At 46.5% G+C, this 17,722-nt stretch overlaps 1 protein-coding gene across 2 annotated transcripts in view; it reads right to left on the bottom strand.

Annotated features, from left to right (window-relative positions):
- Nucleotides 1–13,900: 13,900 nt before the first annotated feature.
- The window catches only part of LOC134993665 (secreted frizzled-related protein 2-like), a 94,985-nt gene continuing 91,163 nt past the window's right edge, over nucleotides 13,901–17,722 (bottom strand). For both annotated transcript variants that reach the window (XM_063950894.1, XM_063950895.1), the window contains exons 4-5: nucleotides 16,304–16,381; nucleotides 13,901–15,568 (exon numbers count right to left, since the gene is read on the bottom strand). In XM_063950894.1, coding sequence (XP_063806964.1) covers nucleotides 15,264–15,568; nucleotides 16,304–16,381 — 383 coding nt within the window. In that variant the 3' untranslated portion in view covers nucleotides 13,901–15,263. The remainder of the gene's footprint in view (nucleotides 15,569–16,303; nucleotides 16,382–17,722) is intronic.

Here is a 17,722-nt window from a genome sequence, read left to right as displayed (position 1 = left end):
GGTAATGGTGTAATTAGTGTGATGTAGTGACAAGGGTATTATGGGATGGGGATACTGAGGGTAACAGGATGTGTATATAGCTCAGGTACCTGTGTCAGATGGGTAATGGTGTAATTAGTGTGATGTAGTGACGGGGGTGTTATGGGACGGGGATACTGAGGTAACAGGATGTGTATATAGCTCAGGTACCTATGTCAGATGGGTAATAGTGTAATTAGTGTGATGTAGTGACGGGGGTGTTATGGGATGGGGATACTGAGGGTAACAGGATGTGTATATAGCTCAGGTACCTGTGTCAGATGGGTAATGGTGTAATTAGTGTGCTGTAGTGACGGGTGTGTTATGGGACGGGGATACTGAGGTAACAGGATGTGTATATAGCTCTAGTACCTGTGTCAGATGGGTAATGGTGTAATTAGTGTGATGTAGTGACGGGGGTGTTATGGGACGGGGATACTGAGGGTAACAGGGTGTGTATATAGCTCAGGTACCTGTGTCAGATGGGTAATGGTGTAATTAGTGTGATGTAGTGACAGGGGTGTTATGTGACGGGGATACTGAGGGTAACAGGATGTGTATATAGCTCAGGTACCTGTGTCAGATGGGTAATGGTGTAATTAGTGTGATGTAGTGACGGGGGTGTTATGGGACGGGGATACTGAGGGTAACAGGGTGTGTATATAGCTCAGGTACCTGTGTCAGATGGGTCATGGTGTAATTAGTGTGATGTAGTGATGGGGGTGTTATGGGACGGGGATACTGAGGGTAACAGGATGTGTATATAGCTCAGGTGCCTGTGTCAGATGGGTAATGGTGTAATTAGTGTGATGTAGTGACGGGGGTGTTATGGGACGGGGATACTGAGGGTATCAGGATGTGTATATAGCTCAGGTACCTGTGTCAGATGGGTAATGGTATAATTAGTGTAATGTAGTGACGGGGGTGTTATGGGACGGGGATACTGAGGGTAACAGGATGTGTATATAGCTCAGGTACCTGTGTCAGATGGGTAATGGTATAATTAGTGTGATGTAGTGACGGGGGTGTTATGGGACGGGGATACTGAGGGTAACAGGATGTGTATATAGCTCAGGTACCTGTGTCAGATGGGTAATGGTATAATTAGTGTGATGTAGTGACGGGGGTGTTATGGGACGGGGATACTGAGGGTAACAGGGTGTGTATATAGCTCAGGTACCGGTGTCAGATGGGTAATGGTGTAATTAGTGTGATGTAGTGACGGGGGTGTTATGGGACGGGGATACTGAGGGTAACAGGGTGTGTATATAGCTCAGGTACCTGTGTCAGATGGGTAATGGTGTAATTAGTGTGATGTAGTGACAAGGGTATTATGGGATGGGGATACTGAGGGTAACAGGATGTGTATATAGCTCAGGTACCTGTGTCAGATGGGTAATGGTGTAATTAGTGTGATGTAGTGACGGGGGTGTTATGGGACGGGGATACTGAGGTAACAGGATGTGTATATAGCTCTAGTACCTGTGTCAGATGGGTAATGGTGTAATTAGTGTGATGTAATGACGGGGGTGTTATGGGACGGGGATACTGAGGGTAACAGGATGTGTATATAGCTCAGGTGCCTGTGTCAGATGGGTAATGGTGTAATTAGTGTGATGTAGTGACGGGGGTGTTATGGGACGGGGATACTGAGGGTATCAGGATGTGTATATAGCTCAGGTACCTGTGTCAGATGGGTAATGGTATAATTAGTGTGATGTAGTGACGGGGGTGTTATGGGACGGGGATACTGAGGGTAACAGGATGTGTATATAGCTCAGGTACCTGTGTCAGATGGGTAATGGTATAATTAGTGTGATGTAGTGACGGGGGTGTTATGGGACGGGGATACTGAGGGTAACAGGATGTGTATATTGGCCCTCATTCCGAGTTGATCGGTCGCAAGGCGAATTTAGCAGAGTTACACACGCTAAGCCGCCGCCTACTGGGAGTGAATCTTAGCTTCTTAAAATTGCGACCGATGTATTCGCAATATTGCGATTACTAACTACTTAGCAGTTTCAGAGTAGCTCCAGACTTACTCTGCCTGTGCGATCATTTCAGTGCTTGTCGTTCCTGGTTGACGTCACAAACACACCCAGCGTTCGCCCAGGCACTCCCACCGTTTCTCCGGCCACTCCTGCGTTTTTTCCGGAAACGGTAGCGTTTTCATCCACACGCCCCTGAAACGCCGTGTTTCCGCCCAGTAACACCCATTTCCTGTCAATCACATTACGATCGCCGGAGCGAAGAAAAAGCCGTGAGTAAAAATACTTTCTTCATAGTAAAGTTACTTGGCGCAGTCGCAGTGCGAACATTGCGCATGCGCACTAAGCGGATTTTCTCTGCGAAGCGATGAAAAATACCGAGCGAACAACTCGGAATGAGGGCCATAGCTCAGGTACCTGTGTCAGATGGGTAATGGTATAATTAGTGTGATGTAGTGACGGGGGTGTTATGGGACGGGGATACTGAGGGTAACAGGGTGTGTATATAGCTCAGGTACCGGTGTCAGATGGGTAATGGTGTAATTAGTGTGATGTAGTGACGGGGGTGTTATGGGACGGGGATACTGAGGGTAACAGGGTGTGTATATAGCTCAGGTACCTGTGTCAGATGGGTAATGGTGTAATTAGTGTGATGTAGTGACAAGGGTATTATGGGATGGGGATACTGAGGGTAACAGGATGTGTATATAGCTTAGGTACCTGTGTCAGATGGGTAATGGTGTAATTAGTGTGATGTAGTGACGGGGGTGTTATGGGACGGGGATACTGAGGTAACAGGATGTGTATATAGCTCTAGTACCTGTGTCAGATGGGTAATGGTGTAATTAGTGTGATGTAGTGACGGGGGTGTTATGGGACGGGGATACTGAGGGTAACAGGGTGTGTATATAGCTCAGGTACCTGTGTCAGATGGGTAATGGTGTAATTAGTGTGATGTAGTGACAGGGGTGTTATGTGACGGGGATACTGAGGGTAACAGGATGTGTATATAGCTCAGGTACCTGTGTCAGATGGGTAATGGTGTAATTAGTGTGATGTAGTGACAGGGGTGTTATGGGATGGGGATACTGAGGGTAACAGGATGTGTATATAGCTCAGGTACCTGTGTCAGATGGGTAATGGTGTAATTAGTGTGATGTAGTGACGGGGGTGTTATGGGACGGGGAAACTGAGGGTAACAGGATGTGTGTATATAGCTCAGGTACCTGTGTCAGATTGGTAATGGTGTAATTAGTGTGATGTAGTGACGGGGGTGTTATGGGATGGAGATACTGAGGGTAACAGGATGTGTATATAGCTCAGGTACCTGTGTCAGATGGGTAATGGTGTAATTAGTGTGATGTAGTGACGGGGGTGTTATGGGACGGGGATACTGAGGGTAACAGGGTGTGTATATAGCTCAGGTACCTGTGTCAGATGGGTAATGGTGTAATTAGTGTGATGTAGTGACGGGGGTGTTATGGGACGGGGATACTGAGGATAACAGGATGTGTGTATATAGCTCAGGTACCTGTGTCAGATGGGTAATGGTATAATTAGTGTGATGTAGTGACAGGGGTGTTATGGGATGGGGATACTGAGGGTATCAGGATGTGTATATAGCTCAGGTACCTGTGTCAGATGGGTAATGGTGTAATTAGTGTGATGTAGTGACGGGGGTGTTATGGGACGGGGATACTGAGGGTAACAGGATGTGTGTATATAGCTCAGGTACCTGTGTCAGATGGGTAATGGTGTAATTAGTGTGATGTAGTGACGGGGGTGTTATGGGATGGAGATACTGAGGGTAACAGGATGTGTATATAGCTCAGGTACCTGTGTCAGATGGGTAATGGTGTAATTAGTGTGATGTAGTGACGGGGGTGTTATGGGACGGGGATACTGAGGGTAACAGGGTGTGTATATAGCTCAGGTACCTGTGTCAGATGGGTAATGGTGTAATTAGTGTGATGTAGTGACGGGGGTGTTGTGGGACGGGGATAATGAGGGTAACAGGATGTGTATATAGCTCAGGTGCCTGTGTCAGATGGGTAATGGTGTAATTAGTGTGATGTAGTGACGGGGGTGTTATGGGACGGGTATACTGAGGGTAACAGGGTGTGTATATAGCTCAGGTACCTGTGTCAGATGGGTAATGGTGTAATTAGTGTGATGTAGTGACGGGGTGTTATGGGACGGGGATACTGAGGGTAACAGGATGTGTATATAGCTCAGGTACCTGTGTCAGATGGGTAATGGTGTAATTAGTGTGATGTAGTGAAGGGGGTGTTATGGGACGGGGATAATGAGGGTAACAGGGTGTGTATATAGCTCAGGTACCTGTGTCAGATGGGTAATGGTGTAATTACTGTGATGTAGTGAGGGGGGTGTTATGGGACGGGGATACTGAGGGTAACAGGGTGTGTATATAGCTCAGGTACCTGTGTCAGATGGGTAATGGTGTAATTAGTGTGATGTAGTGACGGGGGTGTTATGGGACGGGGATACTGAGGGTAACAGGATGTGTATATAGCTCAGGTACCTGTGTCAGATGGGTAATGGTGTAATTAGTGTGATGTAGTGATGGGGGTGTTATGGGACGGGGATGAGGGTAACAGGGTGTGTATATAGCTCAGGTACCTGTGTCAGATGGGTAATGGTGTAATTAGTGTGATGTAGTGACGGGGGTGTTATAGGACTGGGATACTGAGGGTAACAGGATGTGTATATAGCTCAGGTACCTGTGTCAGATGGGTAATGGTATAATTAGTGTGATGTAGTGACGGGGGTGTTATGGGATGGGGATACTGAGGGTAACAGGATGTGTGTATAGATCAGGTACCTGTGTCAGATGGGTAATGGTGTAATTAGTGTGATGTAGTGACAGGGGTGTTATGGGACGGGGATAATGAGGGTAACAGGATGTGTATATAGCTCAGGTGCCTGTGTCAGATGGGTAATGGTGTAATTAGTGTGATGTAGTGACAGGGGTGTTATGGGACGGGGATACTGAGGGTAACAGGGTGTGTATATAGCTCAGGTGCCTGTGTCAGATGGGTAATGGTGTAATTAGTGTGATGTAGTGACGGGGGTGTTATGGGACGGGGATACTGAGGGTAACAGGATGTGTATATAGCTCAGGTACCTGTGTCAGATGGGTAATGGTGTAATTAGTGTGATGTAGTGACGGGGGTGTTATAGGACGGGGATACTGAGGGTAACGGTGTGTATATAGCTCAGGTACCTGTGTCAGATGGGTAATGGTGTAATTAGTGTGATGTAGTGACGGGGGTGTTATAGGACGGGGATACTGAGGGTAACAGGATGTGTATATAGCTCAGGTACCTGTGTCAGATGGGTAATGGTGTAATTAGTGTGATGTAGTGACTGGGGTGTTATGGGACGGGGATACTGAGGGTAACAGGGTGTGTATATAGCTCAGGTACCTGTGTCAGATGGGTAATGGTGTAATTAGTGTGATGTAGTGACAGGGGTGTTATAGGACGGGGATAATGAGGGTAACAGGATGTGTATATAGCCCAGGTACCTGTGTCAGATGGGTAATGGTGTAATTAGTGTGATGTAGTGACGGGGGTGTTATGGGACGGGGATACTGAGGGTAACAGGGTGTGTATATAGCTCAGGTACCTATGTCAGATGGGTAATAGTGTAATTAGTGTGATGTAGTGACAGGGGTGTTATGGGACGGGGATACTGAGGGTAACAGGAAGTGTATATAGCTCAGGTACCTGTGTCAGATGGGTAATGGTGTAATTAGTGTGATGTAGTGACGGGGGTGTTATGGGACGGGGATACTGAGGGTAACAGGGTGTGTATATAGCTCAGGTACCTGTGTCAGATGGGTAATGTTGTAATTAGTGTGATGTAGTGATGGGGGTGTTATGGGACGGGGATATTGAGGGTAACAGGATGTGTATATAGCTCAGGAACCTGTGTCAGATGGGCAATGGTATAATTAGTGTGATGTAGTGACGGGGGTGTTATGGGACGGGGATACTGAGGGTAACAGGATGTGTATATAGCTCAGGTACCTGTGTCAGATGGGTAATGGTGTAATTAGTGTGATGTAGTGACAGGGGTGTTATGGGACGGGGATACTGAGGGTAACAGGGTGTGTACATAGCTCAGGTACCTGTGTCAGATGGGTAATGGTATAATTAGTGTGATGTAGTGACGGGAGTGTTATGGGACAGGGATACTGAGGGTAACAGGGTGTGTATATAGCTCAGGTGCCTGTGTCAGATGGGTAATGGTGTAATTAGTGTGCTGTAGTGACGGGTGTGCTATGGGACGGGGATACTGAGGGTAACAGGATGTGTGTATATAGCTCAGGTACCTGTGTCAGATGGGTAATGGTGTAATTAGTGTGATATAGTGACGGGGGTGTTATGGGACGGGGATATTGAGGGTAACAGGGTGTGTATATAGCTCAGGTACCTGTGTCAGATGGGTAATGGTGTAATTAGTGTGATGTAGTGACGGGGGTGTTATGGGACGGGGATACTGAGGGTAACAGGATGTGTATATAGCTCAGGTACCTGTGTCAGGTGGGTAATGGTGTAATTAGTGTGTTGTAGTGACGAGGGTGTTATGGGACGGAGATACTGAGGGTAACAGGGTGTGTATATAGCTCAGGTACCTGTGTCAGATGGGTAATGGTGTAATTACTGTGATGTACTGACGGGGGTGTTATGGGACGGGGATACTGGGGGTAACAGGATGTGTATATAGCTCAGGTACCTGTGTCAGATGGGTAATGGTGTAATTAGTGTGATGTAGTGACGAGGGTGTTATGGGACGGGGATACTGAGGGTAACAGGATGTGTATATAGCTCAGGTACCTGGGTCAGATGGGTAATGGTGTAATTAGTGTGATGTAGTGACGGGGGTGTTATGTGACGGGGATACTGAGGGTAACAGGATGTTTATATAGCTCAGGTGCCTGTGTCAGATGGGAAATGGTGTAATTAGTGTGATGTAGTGACGGGGGTGTTATGGGGCGGGGATAATGAGGGTAACAGGATGTGTATATAGCTCAGGTACCTGTGTCAGATGGGTAATGGTGTAATTACTGTGATGTAGTGACGAGGGTGTTATGGGACGGGGATACTGAGGGTAACAGGATGTGTATATAGCTCAGGTACCTGTGTCAGATGGGTAATGGTGTAATTAGTGTGATGTAGTGACGGGGGTGTTATGTGACGGGGATACTGAGGGTAACAGGATGTTTATATAGCTCAGGTGCCTGTGTCAGATGGGAAATGGTGTTATTAGTGTGATGTAGTGACGGGGGTGTTATGGGACGGGGATACTGAGGGTAACAGGATGTGTATATAGCTCAGGTACCTGTGTCAGATGGGTAATGGTGTAATTAGTGTGATGTAGTGACGGGGGTGTTATGGGACGGGGATAATGAGGGTAACAGGGTGTGTATATAGCTCAGGTACCTGTGTCAGATGGGTAATGGTGTAAATAGTGTGATGTAGTGACGGGGGTGTTATGGGACGGGGATAATGAGGGTAACAGGGTGTGTATATAGCTCAGGTGCCTGTGTCAGATGGGTAATGGTGTGATGTAGTGACGGGGGTGTTATGTGACGGGGATACTGAGGGTAACAGGGTGTGTATATAGCTCAGGTACCTGTGTCAGATGGGTAATGGTGTAATTAGTGTGATGTAGTGACGGGGGTGTTATGGGACAGGGATACTGAGGGTAACAGGATGTGTATATAGCTCAGGTACCTGTGTCAGATGGGTAATGGTGTAATTAGTGTGATGTAGTGACGGGGGTGTTATGGGACGGGGATACTGAGGGTAACAGGGTGTGTGTATAGATCAGGTACCTGTGTCAGATGGGAAATGGTGTAATTAGTGTGATGTAGTGACGGGGGTGTTATGGGACGGGGATACTGAGGGTAACAGGGTGTGTGTATAGATCAGGTACCTGTGTCAGATGGGTAATAGTGTAATTAGTGTGATGTAGTGACAGGGGTGTTATGGGACGGGTATACTGAGGGTAACAGGATGTGTATATAGCTCAGGTACATGTGTCAGATGGGTAATGGTGTAATTAGTGTGATGTAGTGACGGCAGTGTTATGGGACGGGGATACTGAGGGTAACAGGATGTGTATATAGCTCAGGTACCTGTGTCAGATGGGTAATGGTGTAATTAGTGTGATGTAGTGACGGGGGTGTTATAGGACGGGGATACTGAGGGTAACAGGATGTGTATATAGCTCAGGTACCTGTGTCAGATGGGTAATAGTGTAATTAGTGTGATGTAGTGACAGGGGTGTTATGGGACGGGGATACTGAGGGTAACAGGGTGTGTATATAGCTCAGGTACCTGTGTCAGATGGGTAATGGTGTAATTAGTGTGATATAGTGACGGGGGTGTTATGGGACGGGGATACTGAGGGTAACAGGGTGTGTATATAGCTCAGGTACCTGTGTCAGATGGGTAATGGTGTAATTAGTGTGATGTAGTGACGGGGGTGTTATGGGACGGGGATACTGAGGGTAACAGGAAGTGTATATAGCTCAGGTACCGGTGTCAGATGGGTAATGGTGTAATTAGTGTGATGTAGTGACGGGGGTGTTATGGGACGGGGATACTGAGGGTAACAGGGTGTGTATATAGCTCAGGTACCTGTGTCAGATGGGTAATGGTGTAATTAGTGTGATGTAGTGATGGGGGTGTTATGGGACGGGGATATTGAGGGTAACAGGATGTGTATATAGCTCAGGTACCTGCGTCAGATGGGCAATGGTATAATTAGTGTGATGTAGTGACGGGGGTGTTATGGGACGGGGATACTGAGGGTAACAGGATGTGTATATAGCTCAGGTACCTGTGTCAGATGGGTAATGGTGTAATTAGTGTGATGTAGTGATGGGGGTGTTATGGGACGGGGATACTGAGGGTAACAGGGTGTGTATATAGCTCAGGTACCTGTGTCAGATGGGTAATGGTATAATTAGTGTGATGTAGTGATGGGGGTGTTATGGGACGGGGATAATGAGGGTAACAGGATGTGTATATAGCTCAGGTACCTGTGTCAGATGGGTAATGGTGTAATTAGTGTGATGTAGTGACGGGGGTGTTATGGGACGGGGATACTGAGGGTAACAGGATGTGTATATAGCTCAGGTACCTGTGTCAGATGGGTAATTGTGTAATTAGTGTGATGTAGTGATGGGGGTGTTATGGGACGGGTATACTGAGGGTAACAGGGTGTGTATATAGCTCAGGTACCTGTGTCAGATGGGTAATGGTGTAATTAGTGTGATGTAGTGACGGGGTGTTATGGGACGGGGATACTGAGGGTAACAGGATGTGTATATAGCTCAGGTACCTGTGTCAGATGGGCAATGGTGTAATTAGTGTGATGTAGTGAAGGGGGTGTTATGGGACGGGGATAATGAGGGTAACAGGGTGTGTATATAGCTCAGGTACCTGTGTCAGATGGGTAATGGTGTAATTACTGTGATGTAGTGAGGGGGGTGTTATGGGACGGGGATACTGAGGGTAACAGGGTGTGTATATAGCTCAGGTACCTGTGTCAGATGGGTAATGGTGTAATTAGTGTGATGTAGTGACGGGGGTGTTATGGGACGGGGATACTGAGGGTAACAGGGTGTGTATATAGCTCAGGTACCTGTGCCAGATGGGTAATAGTGTAATTAGTGTGATGTAGTGACAGGGGTGTTATGGGACGGGGATACTGAGGGTAACAGGATGTGTATATAGCTCAGGTACCTGTGTCAGATGGGTAATGGTGTAATTAGTGTGATGTAGTGATGGGGGTGTTATGGGACGGGGATGAGGGTAACAGGGTGTGTATATAGCTCAGGTACCTGTGTCAGATGGGTAATGGAGTAATTAGTGTGATGTAGTGACGGGGGTGTTATAGGACGGGGATACTGAAGGTAACAGGATGTGTATATAGCTCAGGTACCTGTGTCAGATGGGTAATGGTATAATTAGTGTGATGTAGTGATGGGGGTGTTATGGGACGGGGATACTGAGGGTAACAGGATGTGTGTATAGATCAGGTGCCTGTGTCAGATGGGTCATGGTGTAATTAGTGTGATGTAGTGACGGGGGTGTTATGGGACGGGGATACTGAGGGAAACAGGGTGTGTATATAGCTCAGGTACCTGTGTCAGATGGGTAATGGTGTAATTAGTGTGATGTAGTGATGGGGGTGTTATGGGACGGGGATGAGGGTAACAGGGTGTGTATATAGCTCAGGTACCTGTGTCAGATGGGTAATGGAGTAATTAGTGTGATGTAGTGACGGGGGTGTTATAGGACGGGGATACTGAAGGTAACCGGATGTGTATATAGCTCAGGTACCTGTGTCAGATGGGTAATGGTATAATTAGTGTGATGTAGTGATGGGGGTGTTATGGGACGGGGATACTGAGGGTAACAGGATGTGTGTATAGATCAGGTGCCTGTGTCAGATGGGTCATGGTGTAATTAGTGTGATGTAGTGACGGGGGTGTTATGGGACGGGGATACTGAGGGAAACAGGGTGTGTATATAGCTCAGGTACCTGTGTCAGATGGGTAATGGTGTAATTAGTGTAATGTAGTGACGGGGGTGTTATGGGACGGGGATACTGAGGGTAACAGGGTGTGTATATAGCTCAGGTACCTGTGTCAGATGGGTAATGGTGTAATTAGTGTGATGTAGTGACGGGGGTGTTATGGGACGGGGATACTGAGGGTAACAGGGTGTGTATATAGCTCAGGTGCCTGTGTCAGATGGGTAATGGTGTAATTAGTGTGATGTAGTGACGGGGGTGTTATGGGACGGGGATACTGAGGGTAACAGGGTGTGTATATAGCTCAGGTGCCTGTGTCAGATGGGTAATGGTGTAATTAGTGTGATGTAGTGACGGGGGTGTTATGGGACGGGGATACTGAGGGTAACAGGATGTGTATATAGCTCAGGTACCAGTGTCAGATGGGTAATGGTGTAATTAGTGTGATGTAGTGACGGGGGTGTTATAGGACGGGGATACTGAGGGTAACAGGGTGTGTATATAGCTCAGGTACCTGTGTCAGATGGGTAATAGTGTAATTAGTGTGATGTAGTGACAGGGGTGTTATGGGACGGGGATACTGAGGGTAACAGGATGTGTATATAGCTCAGGTACCTGTGTCAGATGGGTAATGGTGTAATTAGTGTGATGTAGTGACGGGGGTGTTATAGGACGGGGATACTGAGGGTAACAGGATGTGTATATAGCTCAGGTACCTGTGTCAGATGGGTAATGGTGTAATTAGTGTGCTGTAGTGACGGGTGTGTTATGGGACGGGGATACTGAGGGTAACAGGATGTGTATATAGCTCAGGTACCTGTGTCAGATGGGTAATGGTGTAATTACTGTGATGTAGTGACGGGGGTGTTATGGGACGGGGATACTGAGGGTAACAGGATGTTTATATAGCTCAGGTACCTGTGTCAGATGGGTAATGGTGTAATTACTGTGATGTAGTGACAGGGGTGTTATGGGACGGGGATACTGAGGGTAACAGGGTGTGTATATAGCTCAGGTACCTGTGTCAGATGGGTAATGGTGTAATTAGTGTGATGTAGTGACGGGGGTGTTATGGGACGGGGATACTGAGGGTAACAGGATGTGTATATAGCTCAGGTACCTGTGTCAGATGGGTAATGGTGTAAATAGTGTGATGTAGTGACGGGGGTGTTATGGGACGGGGATAATGAGGGTAACAGGATGTGTATATAGCTCAGGTGCCTGTGTCAGATGGGTAATGGTGTAATTAGTGTGATGTAGTGACGGGGGTGTTACGTGACGGGGATACTGAGGGTAACAGGATGTGTATATAGCTCAGGTGCCTGTGTCAGATGGGTAATGGTGTAAATAGTGTGATGTAGTGACGGGGGTGTTATGGGACGGGGATAATGAGGGTAACAGGGTGTGTATATAGCTCAGGTGCCTGTGTCAGATGGGTAATGGTGTGATGTAGTGACGGGGGTGTTATGTGACGGGGATACTGAGGGTAACAGGGTGTGTATATAGCTCAGGTACCTGTGTCAGATGGGTAATGGTATAATTAGTGTGATGTAGTGACGGGGGTGTTATGGGACGGGGATACTGAGGGTAACAGGGTGTGTGTATAGATCAGGTACCTGTGTCAGATGGGTAATGGTGTAATTAGTGTGATGTAGTGACGGGGGTGTTATGGGACGGGGATACTGAGGGTAACAGGGTGTGTATATAGCTCAGGAGCCTGTGTCAGATGGGTAATGGTGTAATTAGTGTGATGTAGTGACGGGGGTGTTATGGGACGGGGATACTGAGGTAACAGGGTGTGTATATAGCTCAGGTACCTGTGTCAGATGGGTAATGGTGTAATTAGTGTGATGTAGTGATGGGGGAGTTATGGGACGGGGATACTGAGGGTAACAGGATGTGTATAGATCAGGTACCTGTGTCAGATGGGTAATGGTGTAATTAGTGTGATGTAGTGACGGGGGTGTTATGGGACGGGGATACTGAGGGTAACAGGGTGTGTGTATAGATCAGGTACCTGTGTCAGATGGGTAATAGTGTAATTAGTGTGATGTAGTGACGGGGGTGTTATGGGACGGGTATACTGAGGGTAACAGGATGTGTATATAGCTCAGGTACATGTGTCAGATGGGTAATGGTGTAATTAGTGTGATGTAGTGACAGGGGTGTTATGGGACGGGGATACTGAGGGTAACAGGGTGTGTATATAGCTCAGGTACCTGTGTCAGATGGGTAATGGTGTAATTAGTGTGATGTAGTGACGGGGGTGTTATAGGACGGGGATACTGAGGGTAACAGGATGTGTATATAGCTCAGGTACCTGTGTCAGATGGGTAATGGTGTAATTAGTGTGATATAGTGACGGGGGTGTTATGGGACGGGGATACTGAGGGTAACAGGATGTGTATATAGCTCAGGTACCTGTGTCAGATGGGTAATGGTGTAATTAGTGTGATGTAGTGACGGGGGTGTTATAGGACTGGGATACTGAGGGTAACAGGATGTGTATATAGCTCAGGTACCTGTGTCAGATGGGTAATGGTGTAATTAGTGTGATGTAGTGATGGGGGTGTTATGGGACGGGGATAATGAGGGTAACAGGGTGTGTATATAGCTCAGGTACCTGTGTCAGATGGGTAATGGTGTAATTAGTGTGATGTAGTGACGGGGGTGTTATGGGACGGAGATACTGAGGGTAACAGGGTGTGTATATAGCTCAGGTACCTGTGTCAGATGGGTAATGGTGTAATTAGTGTGATGTAGTGACGGGGGTGTTATGGGACGGAGATACTGAGGGTAACAGGATGTGTATATAGCTCAGGTGCCTGTGTCAGATGGGTAATGGTGTAATTAGTGTGATGTAGTGACGGGGGAGTTATGGGACGGGGATACTGAGGGTAACAGGGTGTGTATATAGCTCAGGTACCTGTGTCAGATGGGTAATGGTGCAATTAGTGTGATGTAGTGACGGGGGAGTTATGGGACGGGGATACTGAGGGTAACAGGGTGTGTATATAGCTCAGTAACCTGTGTCAGATGGGTAATGGTGTAATTAGTGTGATGTAGTGACGGGGGTGTTATGGGACGGGGATACTGAGGGTAACAGGATGTGTATATAGCTCAGGTACCTGTGTCAGATGGGTAATGGTGTAATTAGTGTGATAGTGACGGGGGTGTTATGGGACGGGGATACTGAGGGTAACAGGATGTGTATATAGCTCAGGTACCTGTGTCAGATGGGTAATGGTGTAATTAGTGTGATGTAGTGACGGGGGTGTTATGGGATGTAAATACTGTGAAAATAACGCACTCTGGGACTATTTCTGGAACTATAAGAAGACTTTATATACATTTCTCTCCTACATATTTCCTCTGTACATTGTTTTATCGGTGGCGCACAATACCGATGACCCACCCCGGATCGCTGCATTACCCCCGGCTCCTGTAGACATCCCACCGTCAGTGCTGCGTGTGTTATGTTTTTCCAGACAATAGTAAATAAATTGCAAATAATTGCTGTTAGTACATAAGATTACAGACACATCTTCCATTCTCCGTCACGCTGATTTCCAGACAAATGACAATAAAACAACCAGCAATTCCGACACCAAATATACAGCACTGAGATCCCCACTTATACAGCACGGAGAATGCTAAACTGAACATAAAAGATGCGTTACGCAGGCGTGGTGCCCGCTGGCTCCTCCCACAGTGGGAGGGGATGAGCGAGGGAGGACGGCAGCAGCTGGCAGGAGCAATTTCAGCGTTTTTGTTATTTTTGGAGAACTCAAAACTCTTTTCATGTCTAGAAGTAAATATTAAAGTATTGCAATTGGGAGCGTAATGTAACCTCTGCAAATCATCCTTTGTTATATCTTCAGTTCTCTGATGAATGTCCTTCTAACTCGGATCCAGCAAGTCATTGTTCTATTCACCCAACCAGGATTCAGAACATTGAAGTGGCCTGTTGTTTTTCAACCCATCTTGTAATAGTTTTTTTCTGGATAGAGTGTTTTATCCAGAACCGTAAGGAACTCTTGCACATATGTATCTTTTACATGCATCGAAAATGAAAACCCAAAATAGCATCTTGGATACTGTAATTGTGACAGAAGCCTTTAAAATTTACCCCCCACCCCCACATCTGTCTTGTGTGGGTTACAGGCGCCGTTTACAATGAGGTTGCCGGAACTGGCAGAGCAGGTCCTTTGATTTACAAATATAAAAACCATTGGAGAAGTTTGTCTGTATTGGAAACGGGACGTTTCGTCCGGATGTCAGTGAACGCGGAGCGTAGGCACAGTATGTAGACCCATGTCCTCTTTCCACCAGCGAGGAAACTCTACAGGACGAAGATAAATCCCAACCCAAATCCTCTATCTTCTTGTAGGAGGGAAAACAGAAAAGACATATAAAATGGTTATTTATCTTTGCTCTAGGACCCATGGGACATTCTCCGCCATATATGGAACCACTTTCAATGTACCAATAGTGGTGATGAGTCTGACCCTCCGTCTGATGTAGAGGGTATGGCAGTAATGCTGAGCCTTGGAAGCCTTGTTTATAATACGCTATAGTTTTAGGCTCCTCATTTAGCAGCCTCTGATGGGGACCGTTGAGCAGGACGGAGAAGGACCTTGGTTTCACCAAGATGTCCGCTTTGCTCCAGGACAAACGTCTCCTCTAGCACTGGAACTTCCGTACAGTCCTGGAGAACTTTTTCATTTCCTTCTCGCTTTTCTGCCATTTCCTGACCCATGAGATCACCAGCCGGTCATCCGCTCGGTGACCCAACACCAGCACTGTGGCCCCCGGTTCCTGGAGGTCCAGGCAGATGCAACTGTCACCGTCTGTCAGCCAGAGAACGGTCTTCTTCAGCTCCTCTTCCATCCATCCTTTAGCCTTATATACTGTCCTGCTTTTAACTTCTGGGATCACCATGACGTCCCCATCCATGGTGGAGACGGACCGGATGTTTATTTTCAGAGCTGGGAAGTAAGAAGAGACAACAGTTAAACAGAAGACAGTGGTGAGTGGAGACTATTCCGCATAAAAGGTCATGATTCATAGTCGGACGTATCTGTCCATCCATTGGCCTTATGTCTGGCTGAATCCAGGCATAAGGACAATGGATCGATTCTAAGCACCTAGATGGCCTTTCGCTTGGGCATTGTGCCCTCCATTGCTTACCATATGTGGCACAAGTGAGGAAGGGGGTGGAATTTTAAAAATGGGGTTTTCCATTTCAGTACTCCTTTATAGCATAGGGGGAATGTTCAATATAAATAATTCAAATATACTCCCTCTTTTCCATTGCCAGCCAATGAGGACGTAGCGGAGGGGCTAATTACCACCCCAAGTATGTTGATCTTTGTCGGTGCTCCATGCACTGGCCTGTCCACAGACAGGAAGTGATGTCACAGGAAGCGGTCATGCACTGGCAGACTATTGTTGCATGCTGCCTAAGGCGGAGAATATAGCGGTTTCTTATACAGGCAAGTGAGTATTTTATTGAACCAGCCTTTTGATAACATCAAAGTGGATTTCTTTTTCCATTCTTTTGAATGTCATCTATAGAGTTTTCAACACTCCTTTATTATGAATATAAATAATATAATAACATGTATACAGTAAGTCTGGAATATGGTTACTCTTAGCATATATATAGAACAGCTGGTAAATGGCATCTCACGGTCACTTGACATTTTTATAAAATGACTTACCAAAATCCCGGTAGCAGAAGTCCTGCAGGAATTCCTTTTCCGTGTCGCCGCCACTATGGCAGGCGGCACACGGGAGCTCTGAGAATAAGATAGGAACAATTGGTTTAATATTCACGTATTTAAAAAAATATCTTATTGACTCAAATATATATAGTTGGGGGTAGATAAGTGATACACTGCCACCTCAGTGACACTGGCCTGGTTCTGCAAAAATGATGGCAATCAATGGCTTACCCTCTTATAAATGGCGTACCCTCTTATAAATGGCGTACCCTCTTATATATGGCTTACCCTCTTATATATGGCTTACCCTCTTACCCTCTTATAAATGGCTAACCCTCTTATATATGGCTTACCCTCTTATAAATGGCTTACCCTCTTATAAATGGCTTACCCTCTTATAAATGGCTTACCCTCTTACCCTCTTATAAATGGCTTACCCTCTTATATATGGCTTACCCTCTTATATATGGCTTACCCTCTTATATATGGCGTACCCTCTTATATATGGCGTACCCTCTTATATATGGCGTACCCTCTTATATATGGCTTACCCTCTTATATATGGCGTACCCTCTTATATATGGCTTACCCTCTTATATATGGCTTACCCTCTTATAAATGGCTTACCCTCTTATAAATGGCGTACCCTCTTATAAATGGCTTACCCTCTTATATATGGCTTACCCTCTTACCCTCTTATATATGGCTTACCCTCTTATAAATGGCTTACCCTCTTATATATGGCGTACCCTCTTATATATGGCTTACCCTCTTATATATGGCTTACCCTCTTATAAATGGCTTACCCTCTTATATATGGCTTACCCTCTTATAAATGGCTAACCCTCTTATATATGGCTTACCCTCTTATATATGGCTTACCCTCTATATATGGCTTACCCTATTATATATGGCTTACCCTCTTACCCTCTTATAAATGGCTAACCCTATTATATATGGCTTACCCTCTTACCCTCTTATAAATGGCTAACCCTCTTATATATGGCTTACCCTCTATATATGGCTTACCCTCTTATATATGGCTTACCCTCTTATAAATGGCTAACCCTCTTATATATGGCTTACCCTCTTACCCTCTTATAAATGGCATACCCTCTTACCCTCTTATAAATGGCTTACCCTCTTATAAATGGCGTACCCTCTTATAAATGACTACCCCACCAGGTCGTCCACCCCACGGTAAATCTACTTATCAGTCTGGGGTACCAGTGATCACTGCTCCAGCTGGGCTGCCGGGCGCCGGATCCTGTGCACTGCTGTGACCCCTGATGCTGTAAAGTGAGCTGCCATTTTGCAGCGTCACTTTACTGCAGCAGCGACCACAGCGAAGCACATGGAGCACCCGGCAGCCCGCAGCGGAGCGCCGATCACTGGCTCCTGGACTGGTAAGTACGG

This window comes from Pseudophryne corroboree, chromosome 2 (assembly GCF_028390025.1).
Source record: "Pseudophryne corroboree isolate aPseCor3 chromosome 2, aPseCor3.hap2, whole genome shotgun sequence".
Taxonomy (NCBI): Eukaryota; Metazoa; Chordata; class Amphibia; order Anura; family Myobatrachidae; genus Pseudophryne; species Pseudophryne corroboree.
This window is presented reverse-complemented; position numbering and strand designations above follow the sequence as displayed.